The 18,556-nt window shown below is 45.4% G+C and overlaps 1 protein-coding gene across 3 annotated transcripts; it reads right to left on the minus strand.

The window, feature by feature from the left end:
* Positions 1-11,094: 11,094 nt before the first annotated feature.
* Positions 11,095-15,513, minus strand: LOC123425552 (transcription termination factor MTERF9, chloroplastic). 3 transcript variants are annotated; one of them, XR_006621859.1, is made up of 6 exons: positions 15,202-15,513; positions 13,457-13,529; positions 13,232-13,386; positions 12,450-13,139; positions 11,717-12,345; positions 11,095-11,623 (listed from the first exon to the last, which is right to left on the minus strand). XR_006621859.1 is itself a non-coding variant. In XM_045109245.1 (5 exons), exons 1-5 carry the CDS (start codon positions 15,442-15,444, stop codon positions 12,013-12,015), a joined length of 1,494 nt encoding a protein of 497 aa, XP_044965180.1. In that variant the 5' UTR covers positions 15,445-15,513; the 3' UTR covers positions 11,095-12,012. The 3 variants fall into 3 exon arrangements, 1 of the variants encoding a protein (XP_044965180.1); XR_006621860.1 differs by having other exon boundaries at positions 13,238-13,386; positions 15,202-15,512; XM_045109245.1 differs by having other exon boundaries at positions 11,095-12,345.
* Between the last annotated feature and the right edge of the window lie 3,043 nt (positions 15,514-18,556).

Raw genomic sequence — 18,556 nt, forward strand, 5'->3', positions numbered from 1 at the left:
GCGAATGTTCCAACTCCGAGATGCTTGCACCAGCCCATAGATGGAGCACTGGAGCTTGCATACCTTGTCAGCATTATTAGGATCGAAACACCTTCCGTCTGTATCATATACAATTCTTCCTCAAGAAAACCGTTCAGGAATGTCGTTTTGATGTCCATTTGCCAGATTTCATAATCATAAAATGCGGCAAGTCCTAACATGATTCACACGGACTACAACATCTCTACGGGTGAGAAGGTCTCATCGTAGTCAATTCCTTGAACTTGTCGATAACCCTTAGCGACAAGTTGAGACTTATAGATGGTCACAATTGTTGGAAATATGCCCTAGAGGCAATAATAAAGTGGTTATTATTATATTTCCAGTTCGTGATAATTGTCTATTATTCATGCTATAATTCTATTAATTGGAAATTGTAATACATGTGTGAATATATAGATCACAATGTGTCCCTAGTGATCCTCTAGTTGGCTAGCTCGTTGATCAATAGATGATCATGGTTTCCTGATCATGGACATTGGATGTCACTAATAACGGGATCACATCATTGGGGAATGATGTGATGGACAAGACCCAATCCTAAGCATAGCACTAGATCGTGTTGTTCGTCTGCTAAAGCTTTTCTAGTGTCAAGTATCATTTCCTTAGACCATGAGATTGTGCAACTCCCGGATACCGTAGGAGTGCTTTGGGTGTACCAAATGTCACAACGTAACTGGGTGATTTTAAAGGTGCACTACGGGTATCTTCGAAAGTGTTTGTTGGGTTGTACAAATCGAGACTGGGATTTGTCACTCCGTGTGACGGAGAGGTATCTCTGGGCCCACTCGGTAATTCATCATCATATTGAGCTCAGTGTGACTAAGGAGTTAGCCACGGGATGATGTGTTACGGATCGAGTAAAGAGACTTGTTGGTAACGAGATTGAACAAGGTATGGGGATACCGACGATCGAATCTCGGGCAAGTATCATACCGGTAGACAAAGGGAATTACATACGGGATTGATTGAATCATCGAAATCCTGGTTCATCCAATGAGATCATTGTGGAACATATGGTAACCAACATGTATATCTAGATCCCGTTGTTGGTTTTTGGCCGGAGAGATGTCACGGGTATGTGTGCATGTCTCCCGAACCCGTAGGGTCTACACACTTAAGGTTCGATGACGCTAGAGTTGTAAAGGGAATAGTATGTGGTTATCGAAGGGTGTTCAGAGTCCCGGATGAGATCTTGGATTTCAGGAGGAGCTCCGGAATGGTCCAGAGGTAAAGATTGATATATAGGAAGTCATGTTTTGGTCATCGGAAAAGTTTCGGGCTCATCAGTAGTGTATCGGGAGTGCCGGGAGGGTGGGGTGTGATGACCAAAGGAGTTCATGGGCTGTTAGAGGAGGTGGACCAGCCCTTATTTGGCTGGCCAAGGCCTTTCCTAAAGGCCCATGCGGCTAAGAATAAAGGAGATAAGGCAAAAGGGGTTTAAAAGGAAGGGATCCACCTCCCTTGTGGGAGGTGGACTCCTCCCCTAGTTCGGCCGAACCTCTCCTCCTTGGAGGAGGGTCCAAGCAACCCTCCCTCTCCCTGCTCCTATATATACTTGAGTTTTTGGCCCTTTTGAGACACACAATTGATCTCTCCCAAGGCGCAGCCCTACCTCTCTCTTCTTCCTCCTCCGCAGCGCTTGGCGAAGCCCTGCCGGAGAACCACACATCTCCACCGCCACCACGCCGTCATGCTGCCGGAGCTTTCCCTCAACTTCTCCTCTCTACTGGTTGGATCAAGAAGGAGGATATATCACCGGGCTGCACGTGTGTTGAACGCGAAGGTGTCGTGGTTCAGCACATAGATCGGAATCCACCGCGATCTTAATCGCTGCGAGTACGACTCCATCATACACGTTCATGGTAACGCTTCCGCTTAGCGATCTTCAAAGGTATGAAGATGCTCTACAACCTCTCTCGTTGCTGGTTTCTACATAGATAGATCCTTGCATGGCGTAGGAAAATTTTGAAATTACTATGATCCCCAAAAGTGGCATCCGAGCCAAGGTTCTATGCGTAGATTCTATGCACGAGTAGAACACAAAATTTGTGGGCATTGATTTGTCAATTTGCTTGCCATTACTAGTCTTATCTTCATTCAGCGGCATCATGGGATGAAGCGGCCCAGACCGACTTTACACGTACTCTTACGTGAGACTAGTTCCACCGACCGACATGCACTTGTTGCATAAGGTGGCTAGCGGGTGTCTCTCTCTCCCACTTTAGTCGGACCGGATTCGATGAACAGGGTCCTTATGAAGGGTAAATAGCATTGGCATATCAACATTGTGGCTGTCACGTAGGTAAGAAACTTTCTTGCTAGAAACCATAACCATCCACGTAAAACTTGCAACAACAATTAGAGGACGTCTAACTTGTTTTTGCAGGGTATGCTATGTGATGTGATATGGCCAAAAGGATGTGATGTTACATGTGTGATGTATGAGATTGATCATGTTCTTGTAATAGGATTCACGACTTGCATGTCGATGAGTATGACAACCAGCAGGAGCCATAGGAGTTGTCTTAATTTATTGTATGAGATCCAACGCCATGTTGATTACTTTACTTTATCGCTAACGGTTAGCTATAGTAGGAGAAGTAATAGTCGGTGTGACGACCTCGCAATGACACAATGATGGAGATCATGATGATGGAGATCATGGTGTCACGCCGGTGACGATGATGATCATGGTGCCCCGAAGATGGTGATAGAAGGAACAAGATGACATTGGCAATATCATGTGACTATATAATTGCATGTGATGTTTATCATGTTTTACATCTTATTGCTTAGAATGACGGTAGCAAAGATAAGATGATCCCTCATTAAAATTTCGAGATATGTATTCCCCTAAGTTTGCACCGTTGCGAAGGTTCGTTGTTTCGAAGCACCACGTGTTGATCGGGTGTGATAGACTCTAACGTTCGCATACAACAGGTGTAAGCCAGTTTACACACACAGAACACTTAGGTTGACTCGACGAGCCTAGCATGTACAGACATGGTCTCGAATACGGGAGACCGAAAGGTCGAACATGAGTCGTATGGTTGATACGATCAGCATAGAGATGCTCACCATTGACGACTAGTCCGTCTCACGTGATGATCGGACACGGGCTAGTCGACGTGGATCATGTGTCACTTGGATGACTAGAGGGATGTCGATCTAAGTGGGAGTTCATTAGTAATTTGATTAGATGAACTTCATTATCATGAACTTATTACAAAATTGTCTTTACAAATATTGTAGATCCAATGGCCAACGCAAATGTCCCATTCAACTTCAACGCGTTCCTAGAGAAAACCAAGATGAAAGATGATGGGAGCAACTATGCGGACTAGGCTCATAACTTATACCTCATCCTCATGGCTTCAAAGAAGGCATATGTCCTTACTGCACCTCTAGGTGATCCTTCCGTTCCCGCGGCAGACCAGGACACTAGGAACGCCTGCCAGTCGTGGAGTGATGACTACTCTCTTGTTCAGTGCGGCATGCTTTACAGTTTATAACCGGGGATCCAAAGGCGTTTTGAGCAACACGGAGCATATGAGATGTTCGAGGAGCTGAAACTTGTTTTTCAAGCTCATGCCTGGGTCGAGAGATATGAAGTCTCTGACAAGTTCTTTAGCTGTAAAATGGAGGAGAATAGTTCTGTTAGTGAGCACATGCTCAGAATGTCTGGGTTGCACAACCGCTTGACTCAGCTCGGAGTTGAACATGTTGGGGAACGTAGTAAAATTCAAAAAAAATCCTACGCTTCACCAAGATCCATCTAGGAGATACTAGCAACAAGCAAGGGGTAGAGCATCTTCGTACCTTTGAAGATCGCTAAGCGGAAGCGTTACTATGAACGCGGTTGATGGAGTCGTACTCGTAGCGATTCAGATCGCGAAAGATTCCGATCTAAGCGCCGAACAACGGCGCCTCCGCGTTCCACACGCGTGCAGCCCGGTGATGTCTCCTTCACCTTGATCCAACAAGTAGAGAGGAGGAGTTGAGGGAGAGCTCCGGCAGCACGACGGCGTGGTGACGGTGGAGTTGTGTGGTACTCCGACAGGGCTTCGCCAAGCGCCACGGAGGACGAGGACGAGGAGAGGCAGGGCTGCACCGAGGGAGGATGAAACTTGTGTGTCTAGCAGACCCAAAACCTTGCATATATATAGGAGGAGGAGCAGGAGGAGGTGCGCCACCCCTAGGATTTCCCCTAGGTGGTGTGGCAGCCAAGAGGAGGAGGGGCGGCGGCCACGGTTGAGGTGGCTTGCCTCCCAAGTTTGGAGGTGGGCCACCATCACCCTAGGGTTCCCAGCCCTAGGCGCCCTTGGGCCCTGGTTCGGCCGAGCCAGCCCACCTAGGTGGCTGGCTCCCACCTTATTTCGGCCCTTGTGGCCCTTCGGGGCTGGTGGCCCCTCCCGGTGGACCCCTGGAACCCTTTCGGTGGTCCCGGTACAATACCGACAATCCCCGGAACATTTCCGATGATCAAATCTCCACTTCCTATATATGAATCTTTACCTCCGGACCATTCGGGAGCTCCTCGTGACGTCCGGGATCTCATCTGGGACTCCGAACAACCTTCGTTAACCACATACTATTCCCATTACAACTCTAGCAACATCGAACCTTAAGTGTGACCCTACGGGTTCGGGAACCATGCAGACATGACCGAGACACCTCTCCGGTCAATAACCAACAACGGGATCTGGATACCCATGTTGGCTCCCACATGTTCCACGATGATCTCATCAGATGAACCATGATGTCGGGAATTCAATCAATCTCGTATGCAATTCCCTTTGTCTACCGGTATGACACTCGCGCGAGATTCGATTGTCGGTATCCCTATACCGTGTTCAATCTCGTTACCAGCAAGTATCTTTACTCATTCCGTAACACATCATCCCGTGGCTAACTTCTTAGTCACATTGAGCTCATTATGATGATGCATTACCGAGTGGGCCCAGAGATACCTCTCCGTCATACAGAGTGACAAATCCCAGTCTCTATTCGTACCAGCCAGACAGACACTTTCGGAGATACCTGTAGTGCACATTTATAATCACCCAGTTATGTTGTGATATTTGATACACCCAAAGCACTCCTACGGTATCCGGGAGTTGCACAATCTCATGGTCTAAGGAAATGATACTTGACATTATAAAAGCATTAGCAGACGAACAACACGATCTTGTGCTATGCTTAGGGTCGGGTCTTGTCCATCACATCATTCTCCTAATGATGTGATCGTGTTATCAATGACATCCAATGCCCATGATCAGGAAACCATGATCATCTATTGATCAACGAGCTAGCCAACTAGAGGCTCACTGGGGACATGTTGTGATCTATATATTCACACATATATTACGGTTTCCGGTTAATACAATTATAGCATATTAGACAATTATCCTGAACTAGGAAATATAATAATAACCACTTAATTATTGCCTCTAGGGCATATTTCCAAAATGTCGGACTTCTCATCATTTCCACGCGACCGTGCCCAGGACGGCGGATGCCTTTCGGGCGTCCGTATGCTGATCACCTCTTCACCAAATAACCTGATACTTTCTACATCTTTGGACGACCGACCACTGTCGGACGTCCGACCCCTCGTGGTTGTTCGGACGACCGTGAACTGCCGGACGTGCGACAACTGCACATCATAAGTGGCTCCAACGGCCACTTTTCTACCACCACTATATATAGTCTTCTCCCACCTCAAGTTGGAGTTGTCCAACACAGTGAAAAGATTCCAAGAACACGTTTCTCTCTCACTCTCGTTTTCCTACACCAAAATCCTAGATCCCAAGAGCATTTGTGAGTTCCCTTGAGTGTCGTTCCAATCAAAAGATAGATTGTCTTCGTCTCCTCCTCTCAACCCAAGCTATTTGTGATTTGAGCAAGTTTTGAGCAGTACCCGTGATCTTATTACTCTTGGAGGTTCTCCTAGGCGGTAGGATTTCTTCGGAGAGGAATCAAACCATTGTGATTTCCCTCGGAAAGTTTGTGAGGGTTTGGAGGCCACCTCAAAGGCTTACCACTAGTGGTTGAGAAACGCCTTCGTGGTGTTTTCTCAAGGAGATAATAGGGTGAGACTTCGTGGCGTTGGTGTGCCTTCGTGGTAACACCCACCTCTCTAAACTGTGACGTAGCTTCCCTCCAAGGAAGTGAACACCGGCATACATCCTTGTCTCTCGGAGTTGCGGTTATCCCTAACCCTAACTTCCTACTTGTTACTAGTCTTTGATTACTTACTTGTGTTTTATCATACCCCACTTATTGTCGTGCTTGGTACACAAAGACTAACCTTCACGCTTGCAATTGTTAGGATCACTTGCATAAGTAACCGATAAAATTTGTAACTGTACCTATTCACCCCCCTCTAGGTCCATCTCGATCCCTTTCACGGAGCTCCTCCGACGACGACTGGCTGCGAAGCCGCTTGCACTGCTAGGAGACATGTCTCGTGAGACCACATCGAATGCACACCGACGGCTTGGAGCAGTCTTGACGTCGGTGCCCCTCCTCAAAGCACCTGAAGCAGAGCCCCTGCATGTCGTGAGGAATCTCCCTGCGGAGCGAGGACGACGAGGGCGAGGCGCGGCCTCCATGCCCACCGTACTCCTGGTGCCCTCGTAGATCCTTCCAGCGGCGTCACATGGCCTTGCGAGAGGGACCCTTCTTCCTCCAAGCCGGCTCAGGGGTCGGCTGCTGGCCTGCCCAGGAGCCGCCCCCACAGACGAGAAATGGTCGTGGGCGGGGAGAGGTGGCCGCCGAGGCCGGAGTGGCTTTCGGTAGAGGAGGCGGGGGAGCGAGGAAGCCTAAGTTTAGAAAAATATCATTTCATCATAGTTCATTTTCTATATAGTTCTTTTACATTACTAGGACTGTGCAAATGCACACGTATTGCTGGGTGACAATTTTCAGATTCATAGATCCACGTATATATACGGGGAACCAAGAGTGGAGAACCGGAAACACATGTGGGGTCACCTCACCCGACTCAGAAGTTTGTCATCAGACCGGTGGCTAGTTTGCAGAGATTTCAAAGAGTGTATGTGGCAGCATGAACATATGTCATGCACTCCGAGGGGTTCAGCGGAAATAGAGGCCTTTCTCGAATACTTGGAGGTGTGCGAGCTCAAGGACCTGAGATTCTATGGCATACCTTTTACATACAATAATAACCGACTTGGAGCACGAAATGTCGAGGTGAGGCTGGACAGGGCGTGCACTGATGAACTATGGCGGGACCTGTTCCCCCATGCCAGTGTGAAACACATGGTTTTCCCGGTGTCAGACCACTTGTCGTTACTCATTGAGGTGGAGACAAAAGAACCGAGGAGGCGGGCAAGTGGGGCTAGGTATGGAATAATGTGGGAGCGGCATGAAGCTCTCCCAGGCAGCATTGCCAATGCGTGGTCAAAGAAAACTGCCACCAATCTAGGGGAGGTGTCACAGAAAATGCAACATATGATGAAAAAAATGTGGGCATGGAGCAAGTACCATTTTGGCCAAGTGTCCAAGCAAATTGAAAACCTCAGGGCTGAGTTGGAAGCTTTGCAGCTCAATAATGTGAGTAGAATGCTTATCGGGGAAAAGATGTGTACACTTGATGAATTACTATATCGTGAGGAGATGATGTGGCTCGAGATATCGCGCATTAGCTGGTTGAAGGAGGCGGGCCGTAACACATAGTACTTTCATAGGAAGTATGTCTGGCGAGCAAGGAAGAACTACATTAATAGATTAAAGAAGGCAGATGGCACCTGGTGTGAAACCTCGAGGGATATGGAGCGCATGGCACAGTCTTATTTCCAGGAGTTGTTCACTAAGGACCCAATTTTGTCACCGGATGAGCTTCTGAATTGCATTGATGCAAAGGTAACATAACAGATGAATGATTCCCTTGATGCACCTTTCTCTGAAAAAGAAGTGGCCAATGCATTATTCTAGATCGGGCCTATCAAGGCTTCGTGTCCGGACGGATACCCTGCGCGGTTTTTTCAACGCAATTGGCTAGTACTAAAAGAGGAGGTGACAACGACCGTGCTAAAATTCTTTGCAACGGGGCACATGCCACGAGGTGTTAATGACACGGCCATAGTGCTGATTCCGAAAGTACCCACCCCTGTGGACCTCAAGGACTTTCGGCCTATTAGCTTATCAATGTGATATACAAAGTGGTGTCCAAGTTCATGGTAAACAGGCTTCGTCCATTGCTGTCGGAACTAATTTCAGAGAATCAAAGTGCTTTTATCCCAGGACGTTTGATCACTGACAACACAATCATTGCATTTGAGTGTATCCATCATATCCAGTCAATGAGACGGGACCAATCTTATTGTGCTTACAAGCTGGACCTACTAAAGGCGTATGATTGGAATGACTGGGATTTTTTGGAGAAGGCCCTAACTAAATTAGGCTTCTCGATGACCTAGGTAAATCACGTTATGGAGTGCATTCGCTCTGTCAGATATTCGGTGAAGTTCAATAGGAAACTGTTAAATAAGTTCTGTCCAAGCCAAGGGCTGCGACAAGGTGACCCATTGTCTCCTTTCTTATTTCTTTTTGTAGGTAACGCCATGTCTGCATTGTTGCATAATTCCATTCGGAATGACGGATTGGAATCTCTGAAGATTTGTCGAAGAGCCCCTGCTATCTCTCATCTTCTATTTGCAGATGATACCTTATTATTTTTCCGTGCCAGACGAGACCAGGCGACAATTGTCAAGAAGGTGTTGAACACATATGCGAAAGCGACTGGACAATTGATCAATCCTTCAAAGTGTTCCATCTTGTTTGCTGACAACTGCCCGCCTGCTGTCATCCTGGAGGTGAGGGGTATTTTAAATGTGTCTCGGGAGGTCTTCGAGTATAAATACATTGGTCTACATCTCCCTGATGGTACAATGATCAAAGGAGTTCTCCATCCCATATAGGAAAGGCTAAGCAAAAGAGTGGTTGATTGGAGCGAAAGGTACATGTACAGGAGGTACTGGTTAAGGCGATGGCTCAAGCAATTCCTACATATATGATGAGTGTCTTCAAGTTACCCGTGTCAGTTTGCGATGATTTAACTCGTATGATCCGGCAATGTTGGTGGGAAGTAGAGGGGGGAAAGCGGAAGATGGCATGGCTCGCTTGGGACAAGATGATATTGGCAAAATCAATGGGTGCTATGGGCTTTAGAGACATGTGAGTTTTCAATCAAGCTCTCCTTGCCAAGCAAGCATGGAGATTGTTAGAGCATCTTGAGAGCCTTGTAGCAAGACTTCTAAAGGCAAAATACTTTCCTGTCAGGGATCTAGTGGACACGGTTTTCATCGGGAACGCTTCAGTAGTCTGGCATGGTATTGAGCATGGCCTCGAGCTTGTGAAAAGAGGAATGATATGGCGAGTTGGGCCTGGGAGAAAATTTTGGTTGTGGCGGGACCCTGGCTACCTAGGGACCCGTCGTTGCGACCTGTTACTCCAAACGAAAGATATCGTCTCAAAAAAGTTGCTGGCCTTCTTGATGTACACGGATGATGGAACTTGGAACTTTTGAACAAACATTTTTGTCCAGTAGATGTCTACACTATTTGCTCTATAAGAACTTCGCCCAGTCAGGAGGAAGACTTTATCACTTGGCATCCGAGGAGTATGGGGTTTTCTCTGTGAAGAGTGCCTATCAACTGGCGATGAATGATCATTTTCAGACACATAATGCAGGTGCAACTAGTGCACGACCAGAGGGAGACCGGCCGTGCTGGAACATGATCTGGAAGGCAAATGTCCCACCCAAAATCAGGCTTTCGCATGGAAGGTTGCGGTTGATGTCCTCCCCACGAATAGCTGCAAGGCAAGGAGACACCTTAATGTTCTTGTCCAATGTCCTCTTTGTGGTACTGAAGTGGAGGATTCTTTCCATGGACTAATAGTATGTCCACATGCTCGAAGCCTATGGGAAGAAATGAAAGAAGAATGGCAGCTACGTGAGAAGGATAAGTTAATTAACACAAGGTCACAATGGTTGTTCGACATTTTGCCTGACCAACCAGCTAAATCAAGAGCGATGATCATCATGCTTCTCTCAAGAATCTCGAGTTTGCGTGATGATATTATCCATGGGAAGGTGGTTCCGCCCCTGCAGGTCTCTCGCGCCTTCTTGAGAAGCTACCTTACGTCTTTTCATCAAGTGTAACGACTTAGTGTGGATGACATTATCAAGGGCAAGCAATCCGCCCCTGCAGGTCTCTCGCGCCTTCTTGAGAAGCTACCGATGATATTATCCATGGGAAGGTGGTTCCGCCCCTGCAGGTCTCTCGCGCCTTCTTGAGAAGCTACCTTACGTCTTTTGATCAAGCGTAACGACTTAGTGTGGATGACATTATCAAGGGCAAGCAATCCACCCCTGCAGGTCTCTCGCGCCTTCTTGAGAAGCTACCTTACGTCTTTTGATCAAGTGTAACGGTTTAGTGTGGATGACATTATCAAGGGCAAGCAACCAATGAAGGAGATACCAACCAGGTTTTCGAGTGTCAAAGAGGCCGTGGTCCAAACCTCCCACGGGTTGGACGACGCTTGCAATGCACAAAGCGCTCTTTCCAAAGACTGACGAGGCGAGTAATGGCATGGTGCTTCAGAACTACGACGGCTCGATGATCTTCTCAGCCTGCAGATATTTGTTCCGTCGCAAGGATGCTCTTAAGGCGGGGATCATCACTATATTGAAAGGTTTATCTATGAGCTTGAAACACACTGATCTCTGAGTGGTTGTCCAATCGAATAACCCAATAGCCGTTGCTCGATGGATCTGCCTATGGACAAGTCATAACAGAAATAAAGAAGTTACTACAACTTCAGAGTTTTGTTCCGCTAAGAATTGATTGTAAGCAAAATAGTGTTGCCTATAGTCTAGCTAATGTCAAGATCTGGAAGTAGCACCGCTTGTTGGTAGCACCGCTTGTTGGTTGCACCAGGTGCCAGACAGCATAAAAGAGCTTGTATTAGCAGACTGTAACGCTATTAAATACCCCTTTTCTCGCAAAAGAAAAGAAAGAAACATTGAAACTTGAAGATAGGAATTTTTTCCGCTCAGAAGCACATGGGCCCAGCATACATGAGGCTCTTCGTCGAATGCTGCACTGGTTTCTTCTTCCACTACAGCAACTGCTAGGTATAGTTTCTGAAAGTGTGATTCCCATCATAACCCTGTGAGAGATAGGGAGGACGTAGACACAGTACTACTCCTAGTACTAGTACGATAAATCATTACAACCCTGATGAAGAAGTTACTGTTACTATAGCCTATATGTCTGACACAAAAAAGTTACCCACCACAGCACTAAGATGGTCAAGCTGCAGTCTTGCTAGACTTAATATCTTGCTCGAAAGTTGCGGTTAACAGTAAGTAGAAGTCAAGGCAGCTACTCTTTAAGCAGTTAACAGAATGTTCGATCAGACATTCCGGTGGATGCCGTTGTGTCAGATGAACCATCCATTTGTAGTTGATGATCCGGAGCTATCAGAAAGACTCTACAAGATGCTTCACAACGAGGCAACAGTTGAACAGCAAAGCAACCTAGGCCATTTCCTGTAAAGAAGTAGACCAATCCTCAGAACTGCACAAAACAACAACCGGAAGACACAAAGAAAAAGGAAGTGTTGTGTAAGACGGTCATCGTACAGTGAGGAGGGACAGGCTCAAAGTCTAAATCGTAATCCCTCAATTCAAGATTAGTTATCTACTGCCTTGGTGCTAATAATTTCCTTCAGACTTCTCAGCATAACCTGTGAACAGACACTCTGTCTAGATGTATGCTACTTCTCTCTAAGTTAGTCAAGGCTCGTTGCAGGCAAAAATGCTCGTCCTCAGGCGCGAGGGGGTTTAGAGGAAATAGACTCTCTGGAGCTTTCGTACAGTGAGGACAGGCTTGGAAGTCACAAGATCCCCTCTTGCCCAAGGTCAAATTCCTCAACTATCTACCGCCGTGATGCCAATGGTTTCCTTCCAGTCTTCTCTTCAAAACCTGTCAGCAGCAAGCTCTGTCTAAATGTATGGTACTTCTCTAAGCTAGTCCCAGCCCACCGCTGGCAAAAACGCTCATCTGTAAGCACAAAGGAGCTAAGAGGAAATGGACCCTTTGGAGCCTTCTTCAGTGAAACAAGAAAACGGTGACGGGGACGAATCCTCTGCTCAAGGGACAAGCTCAAGTACATGGGGTACTTTGTTAAGGATTGAGCCTCATTCTTAAGGTCATTGACCAAATAAAGATACTTTGGTTTGAGATTTTTCTCCAGCGACAAAGATAGCACCTGAAAAACATGGCAGGATACATTTACCACGAGAGACACTTGAAAGCAACAGCGAAGATATAAGGATGATGAATGATAACATGTATATGGACATATGGTAATACCTGAGTAAGACTTGTCAATATTTTGAGAATATCAGAGTTTCTCATGCCAATGCTTCTAAGGAAATTGATTCGAGGCAAGATGCCCTCCTCAATGCTGTAATGAAGCAGCTGTGGGTGCTTTGTGACCATCTTGACAATGCTATCTTTGGGAGCCCCTAGTTCTTTTGAGAGAAAAAGAAATCGAGATTTCCACGCATTATCAATTCGCTGCACCAGAATCTGGGGGCTTAACTGCACGACTTTCCCCACATCGCTCTCCTCAATACCTACTTCCTCAATCAAATAGCTTATAGTTGGCTTAAGGGACTGCTCAATGCTGTAAGATAAAAATGAAGGGGCAGAAGAAATAATTTGCCCCATACGTGCATCCGGAACACCAATGCCAGCCAGAAAAGCAACATGAGACTTCAGATTGCTGAGAGTGTATTCCAAAATTTGCGGCTGTCTGACCAGAATCCTCTTCAGATCCTTGCTTTTAACACCAACACTTAGAAGGAACTCCAACCTTTCTTCTGCAGAAGCCCGGTTGATTTGCAAGCAAGCCATGTGTCTCTCATAGATGTAAGTAAAATGGGATTCCCTCAGTCCAAATGAGCACAAGTAATCAATAAGCGGTAGCCATTTATCATCAAAGTCATATTCTTCTTGCAATTTTTCAAACAGACTCCGAGAGATACTTTCATTTTTCAACTGCAACAACAAATCTTTTTTAGTCAACGTACCTTGCATACTGAAATATGGACCAGGAACATGCACATACTGAATCAATCTTAGAAATCTACCTCTACCTCGTTGTTCATGCTTGTAAGATCTAGTAATGTTCTGTTTATTTTGCTCCTGGGCTGGAGGGAATTAGACCTTTCTGGACTACCATGTTTATCACGAGTTTTAGGCCGCCTTCCTTCCCAATTTTCTTTCACCAGTTGTGTTTTTCGTCCTGAAGCATAGAGCCAGGTTCAATACAAGGTACCATTGTTTTTAAGAAATTTTACATAGCTTAACTATACCTGCTCTCTTGCTCGGAGCACGCGGGTTGTTTGTATAAAGGACACCAGGATACTCCAAACCTGATAAATCATCCTGAAAAGAGCGGTGCAATATATAGTAAGATATGCTGGAACAGTGAGTTTGTAATATTTGTTCTGTGAGCATAAACAAAAGTGATTGTATTTTTTCTTAGCCAAAATTCTGTATAACAGATAATTCAAACGCGTCATCTAATGATATAGTATTAGCGGTGTGTCAACAGAACATATGGCATACACCTTCCAAGGAAATTCTGTACACTCTGGGTTTTGATAAACCATTGTTCATTATAATAACAACCTTCTAAAATGGAAAAACATGATAGCATTCATGATGGCGTCATGTGTCGTTAATACAGGAAGGGACAATTGAAACACGTTGTATTGCAATAACCTGTTGAAGCATTTATGTTTGCAATATGAGCACAGAAGCATCTGCTGTCACCGAAACTAAGAAGATCTAGAAGAGTTTGGTCAATATGTTCTAGCTCTTCTTCTAGCAAATCCAAGACCATTTGTCAGGACTCAGGGAGGGTTCAACGGTATTCCATGCCGAAGATTTGTGCTTATGGGCTAGGGTGAATATAGCGGACCAGCGGATCTGGTAGTGGACAATCGTCCGGACTTGGTAAAGATTGTGGCAACACCTGTAGTAGGACAGAGGACTTATCGCGATGCCCGCGGACCAATTTACTATGTCGTTGTCGCTGACGTTGGTCAAAGAGGCCACGTGGATTGGCCTGGGTCTTCTTCGGCTAATGAGACCTCGATCCCGAAGCCTTGGGAATACCTTTTTGATAGGCGTCTCTATCTGTATGGGGAATTCGCTGCTGAAAGATCCCGCCCAGTGTCCCCTTCCTTCCCCCGCCGCCTTCCGACCAAAGGGAGTATACAATTTCTTCTTCAGGACACTCATGCCTGATCGTGAGACTGCCTGTTGAACGCCTGATGGCACCTTGCTCTGACCTCACAGACAATACATATCCAAAAACACAACTACTGAAGACCCGCCAAATGGCTGATTGCTCATGCTCTGTTGGCACTAGTCCTTACGAAGCCTCAACAAAGTTCTTACACTAAAATGTACGTATTAACTGTGCCACAGTAGGAGGTGCTTATGATCTGATGAAGTATCAACCAGTGACGAGTCTACTAGGAAGGCTTTAATAGGCTCAAGCCTACCATCCAAAAACCATATTTCAGCTAAATATCCACTTGACAATTATATTGAGGTGCTTTAGATACAACAATTGCATTTTAATTACTAATTAGTTTTAAGAATTTGATGTTGAGCCTACCCTTCAGTGTGATTCTAGATTCGCCACTCGTATCAACTGTGCTACATTAGGTGGCTATAATGACCTGATAAACTGTGGGATACATAGCCAAAACTGAAAGCACGGGAAGACAAGCATTCATATCAAACATGCAAATTGTACATCCGAACTGCACATCAGAAGTATAAATCCTAGAATAGGCACAAACGGTATAGGTATTTCCTTGACTAGTGTAAGCCAAATCTTCACGAGGCACTGAGCTAGATATTACATTTCGCTCTATACTATATGATTTTTCAATTAAAGACTCCAGCGACGAGCACATTTTAAAACCAAGTGAGAGCCCAGTTCGCATTTCTCTCACATGACAGGAGCCAGGCACTGGCAGTGAAGCAAAGGCCCACTCAACTTGGCAATGATTACTGGTAATCTGGTATTGGGGAAGCTCACCTCGCTCTCGTCGTCCTCGTAGTCCTCCTCGTCTTCCTCCTCTTCATCGTCGTCCAGGTCGTAGTAGGGGTAGCGGGAGCGCCGGGAGCGGCGGTTGGGTTTGAGGAGGCGCACGTTGGTCTGGAGCGAGAAGGCGACCGAGGCGAGGGAGCGGCGGGCGGTCGCGGAGGGGAACAGGCGGCAGGGGAGAGCGCAGTGGCCGAGCGCCGCCAGCGGCGGCGGACGCAGCTGCAGCAGCGCCATGGGCGAGAGTACGGCGGGCTTCGATTATTTGGATTTTTATCTGCGGCGGTGGGGGATGTTGGGGATTCGGTCGGGGTTTGGATGAGGACGAGGAAAGAATCTTTCGGGGCGTACGTGGAGCGAGGAGGGGGTAGGGGAGTAGAGGGGTTTAAGGCCCCGCTGGGCCGGGCCGCCGAGTCGGCCAGTCGGCACGACCATCTTTCTCTCTCTTTGCCCCTCAAAAAAAAAAAAACCTTTCTCTCTCTTTGACGGTTGGACACTCGTTCTTAGATTTCGAAGATTTAGAAGAAATGAAATCAGTACTCCTTTGCATTACTCTTGCTTTTTCCCATGGTGATAAATGACGCACTGCATGTGCGACATCTGTTACAGCCTGAAAGTTTTGCGGTTCTTTATCAGAGATTCCTTTTTTCAAATCATGAACCATTTTTATTGTTTGGTTTTCTCACTTCAAGATATTCAAAATTAACCCTCATGTTAATAGTTTTGGACAAGAAATCTGAAAGAAAACCAATAAAAGGAAAATAAAAAGAAACAAAATGAAACACAAAAAAGCAGACAACAAGAAAAAAGCGAAAAAATGAATATGAAAAAGATAGAAATAAAAAAACAGGAAGCACGATTGTGATTTTAACCTTTTCATGGAAGCATAAGCACATGTGTGATTCTTGCGGAAGTCCGGCTGTGCTTTTCAGTTTTTCGAGAAATACTAAACACAACTATGCATCATCCCGAGGCACATATGCGTTTTCAGTTTCAGGAAGCATGGTTGTGCTTCATGAAAAAGCACAATTGTCCATTTTTTTCACATGATGCGCTTCACGTGATGACAAGCCAAAGAAAAATTAAAAATGGAAATTTAGAAGAAAAAAACAAATACAATTGAAAACCCAGAGAAAAGGAGAAAAAAAAACGTGTTTCTCGCGGGTGCGTCGAGCTCACATTGTAGCGACGCTGGGACACATCATGAGGAGTGCTGGGAGCGCTCCCATGCTTACCAGTGCCCGCTGGGATACTCCTCTTTTGAGTGCCCGCTAATTAGGTGACCCAAAAATATCAGGACCCCCGCTTCGTCCAAGAGCTCCTAACTAGGGCCTTAAGCGCGTGAAAGGTTCTCTCGCGCACACACGCTCCCCTAGCAGGCTGTGGCCCATTAGGTACCGACGTTTGTTGTTTGCCTGCTTCGCTCAGTGTTGGCTTCTCAATCGCAAGGTCGTTATATATTGGGTTGATTGCTTGCATTTTTTTCTGTGATCACGTGTGATACAAATACTTCTAGTTTAAAATTAGCTATGGTTTCCAATTAATTTTAAAAGTTCCGTCAATTTTTTAAAAAGTTCACCAATTTGAAAAAAGATTGTGAATTTGAAAAATAGGTCATGGATTTGAAAAAAACGTGAATCTGAAAAGCTTTCACAAATTTTCAAAAACAATTGAGTTTGAAAAAGTTCAAAGATTTGAAGAAAATATGAATTCAAAAAAATTATTTCAAACCTGGTAAGTGTTCATCAAGTTGAAAAATGTTCTTAAATTTGGGAAAGTTCATGAACCTCAAGAGTAGCAAATTTTAAAAATGTTTGTGAATTTAAAAATTGTTGAGGAATCTAAAAACTATTCACAGATTTGAAAAATATGTATCTATGCATGAATGTCAAATTTTTTTAATGAAATTAAAAAGGAATGAATAAAATAAAAGTGAACAGAAAAAAGAAAAGAAAATGATAAAAATAGAAAAGTGGTGAATACATGAAAAAAGATACTACAAGCATATAGAAGATTCCCAAAATCAATTGCCCTAGTGGCTACAAAATCCATGAAGTTCATTGCCTACAGTAACCCATGGTGCGAATGAACGAAGAGAAGAACAAAATAAACGGGTCGAGCTCATGGCCGAAGGGGGTGTGTGCCAAGTGACGGAGGCAAATCTGACAGATCTTGGTAAGGGGATCACGGGTTGGTAGCCTTGGCATGATGGTAAGAGGGACACAAAAAATTATCCAGGTTCGGACTCTCTATAAGATATAACACCCTGTGTCCTGCTTTGATTGTATTGATTGAGGAGGTACACACTACAAGTTGATCTACCACGAGGCCGTGTATGAATGAGTTGGAATATATGGTCTACACCCCCTCGGTGTATATAGACACTCAAGGGACAGATAGGTCAGTCACGTCTAATGATAAACATGCCGAAAATTGCCTCTTAGTCTTTGAGTACAAGCCAAGTCTTTGAAAGATTCCATCTTTATCCTTTGGGGGCGATCAGTGTGGCCCACTAGTTGGTTACTTTGGGGTCCTTGGCGGTACTATCGCTAGAAGTCATGGTAACAAAGGAAACATGGTAGAGCGACGGTAGTAGCGAGCGGAAGTATCGTGTCACGCGTTACTACCACTGGGACAGGAGCGGTACTAGCGCATGAAGCGGTACTACCACACCCTATAGCCGCCCCACTACTGGCGATGCGAAGAAAATCCGCGTTGACCCAACGATAGTGCTCCAGAAGTACCGCTTGAAGCGGTACTACTGCTGCCCAGGGCGGTACTATCGCTTGGGTGCAACAAAAACGCCCAAACACATAACAACGGGATGCAAGAACGAAACTGCCATAACTTTTGCATACGGGCTCCAGATTGAGCAAACTTAAGCTTGTCATATTAAGACCAAGCAATGGAGAATAAATGTTAATAGGATAAGGAAGATGACCTTCCCAAATATGATCCGGCAAATCTCCAACACCGAAAACACAAAGATGATGCATACGAAATCCATTTTTGGTGAACTTGAGCTTATGAAGATGAAGCTCATAAGCTCCAAAACTCATATAGTGAAAAGACAAAGAAGAACCAAGAAAGATGATGATGTCACAAATGCAATTGATCAACCTACTCACTCGAGAGCCCCCCTTGATAGTAAGACAATTTATCCTATTACCAGGTATCCCAACTAACACCATGAGACTAGTAAAATAGAAAATCTATCAAGGACAAAACTTTGCCTTGCGCATAATCCGCATGAGCTAATGTTGATGATCTTGTCCTCCTTAAGATGGATAATCATTACTGATTGCCCCGTCTTGATGAAGAATGGTAGATTGCTCCCCCATACTCCACT

The sequence above is a fragment of the Hordeum vulgare genome, chromosome 2H (assembly GCF_904849725.1).
Source record: "Hordeum vulgare subsp. vulgare chromosome 2H, MorexV3_pseudomolecules_assembly, whole genome shotgun sequence".
In the NCBI taxonomy this organism is placed as follows: Eukaryota; Viridiplantae; Streptophyta; class Magnoliopsida; order Poales; family Poaceae; genus Hordeum; species Hordeum vulgare.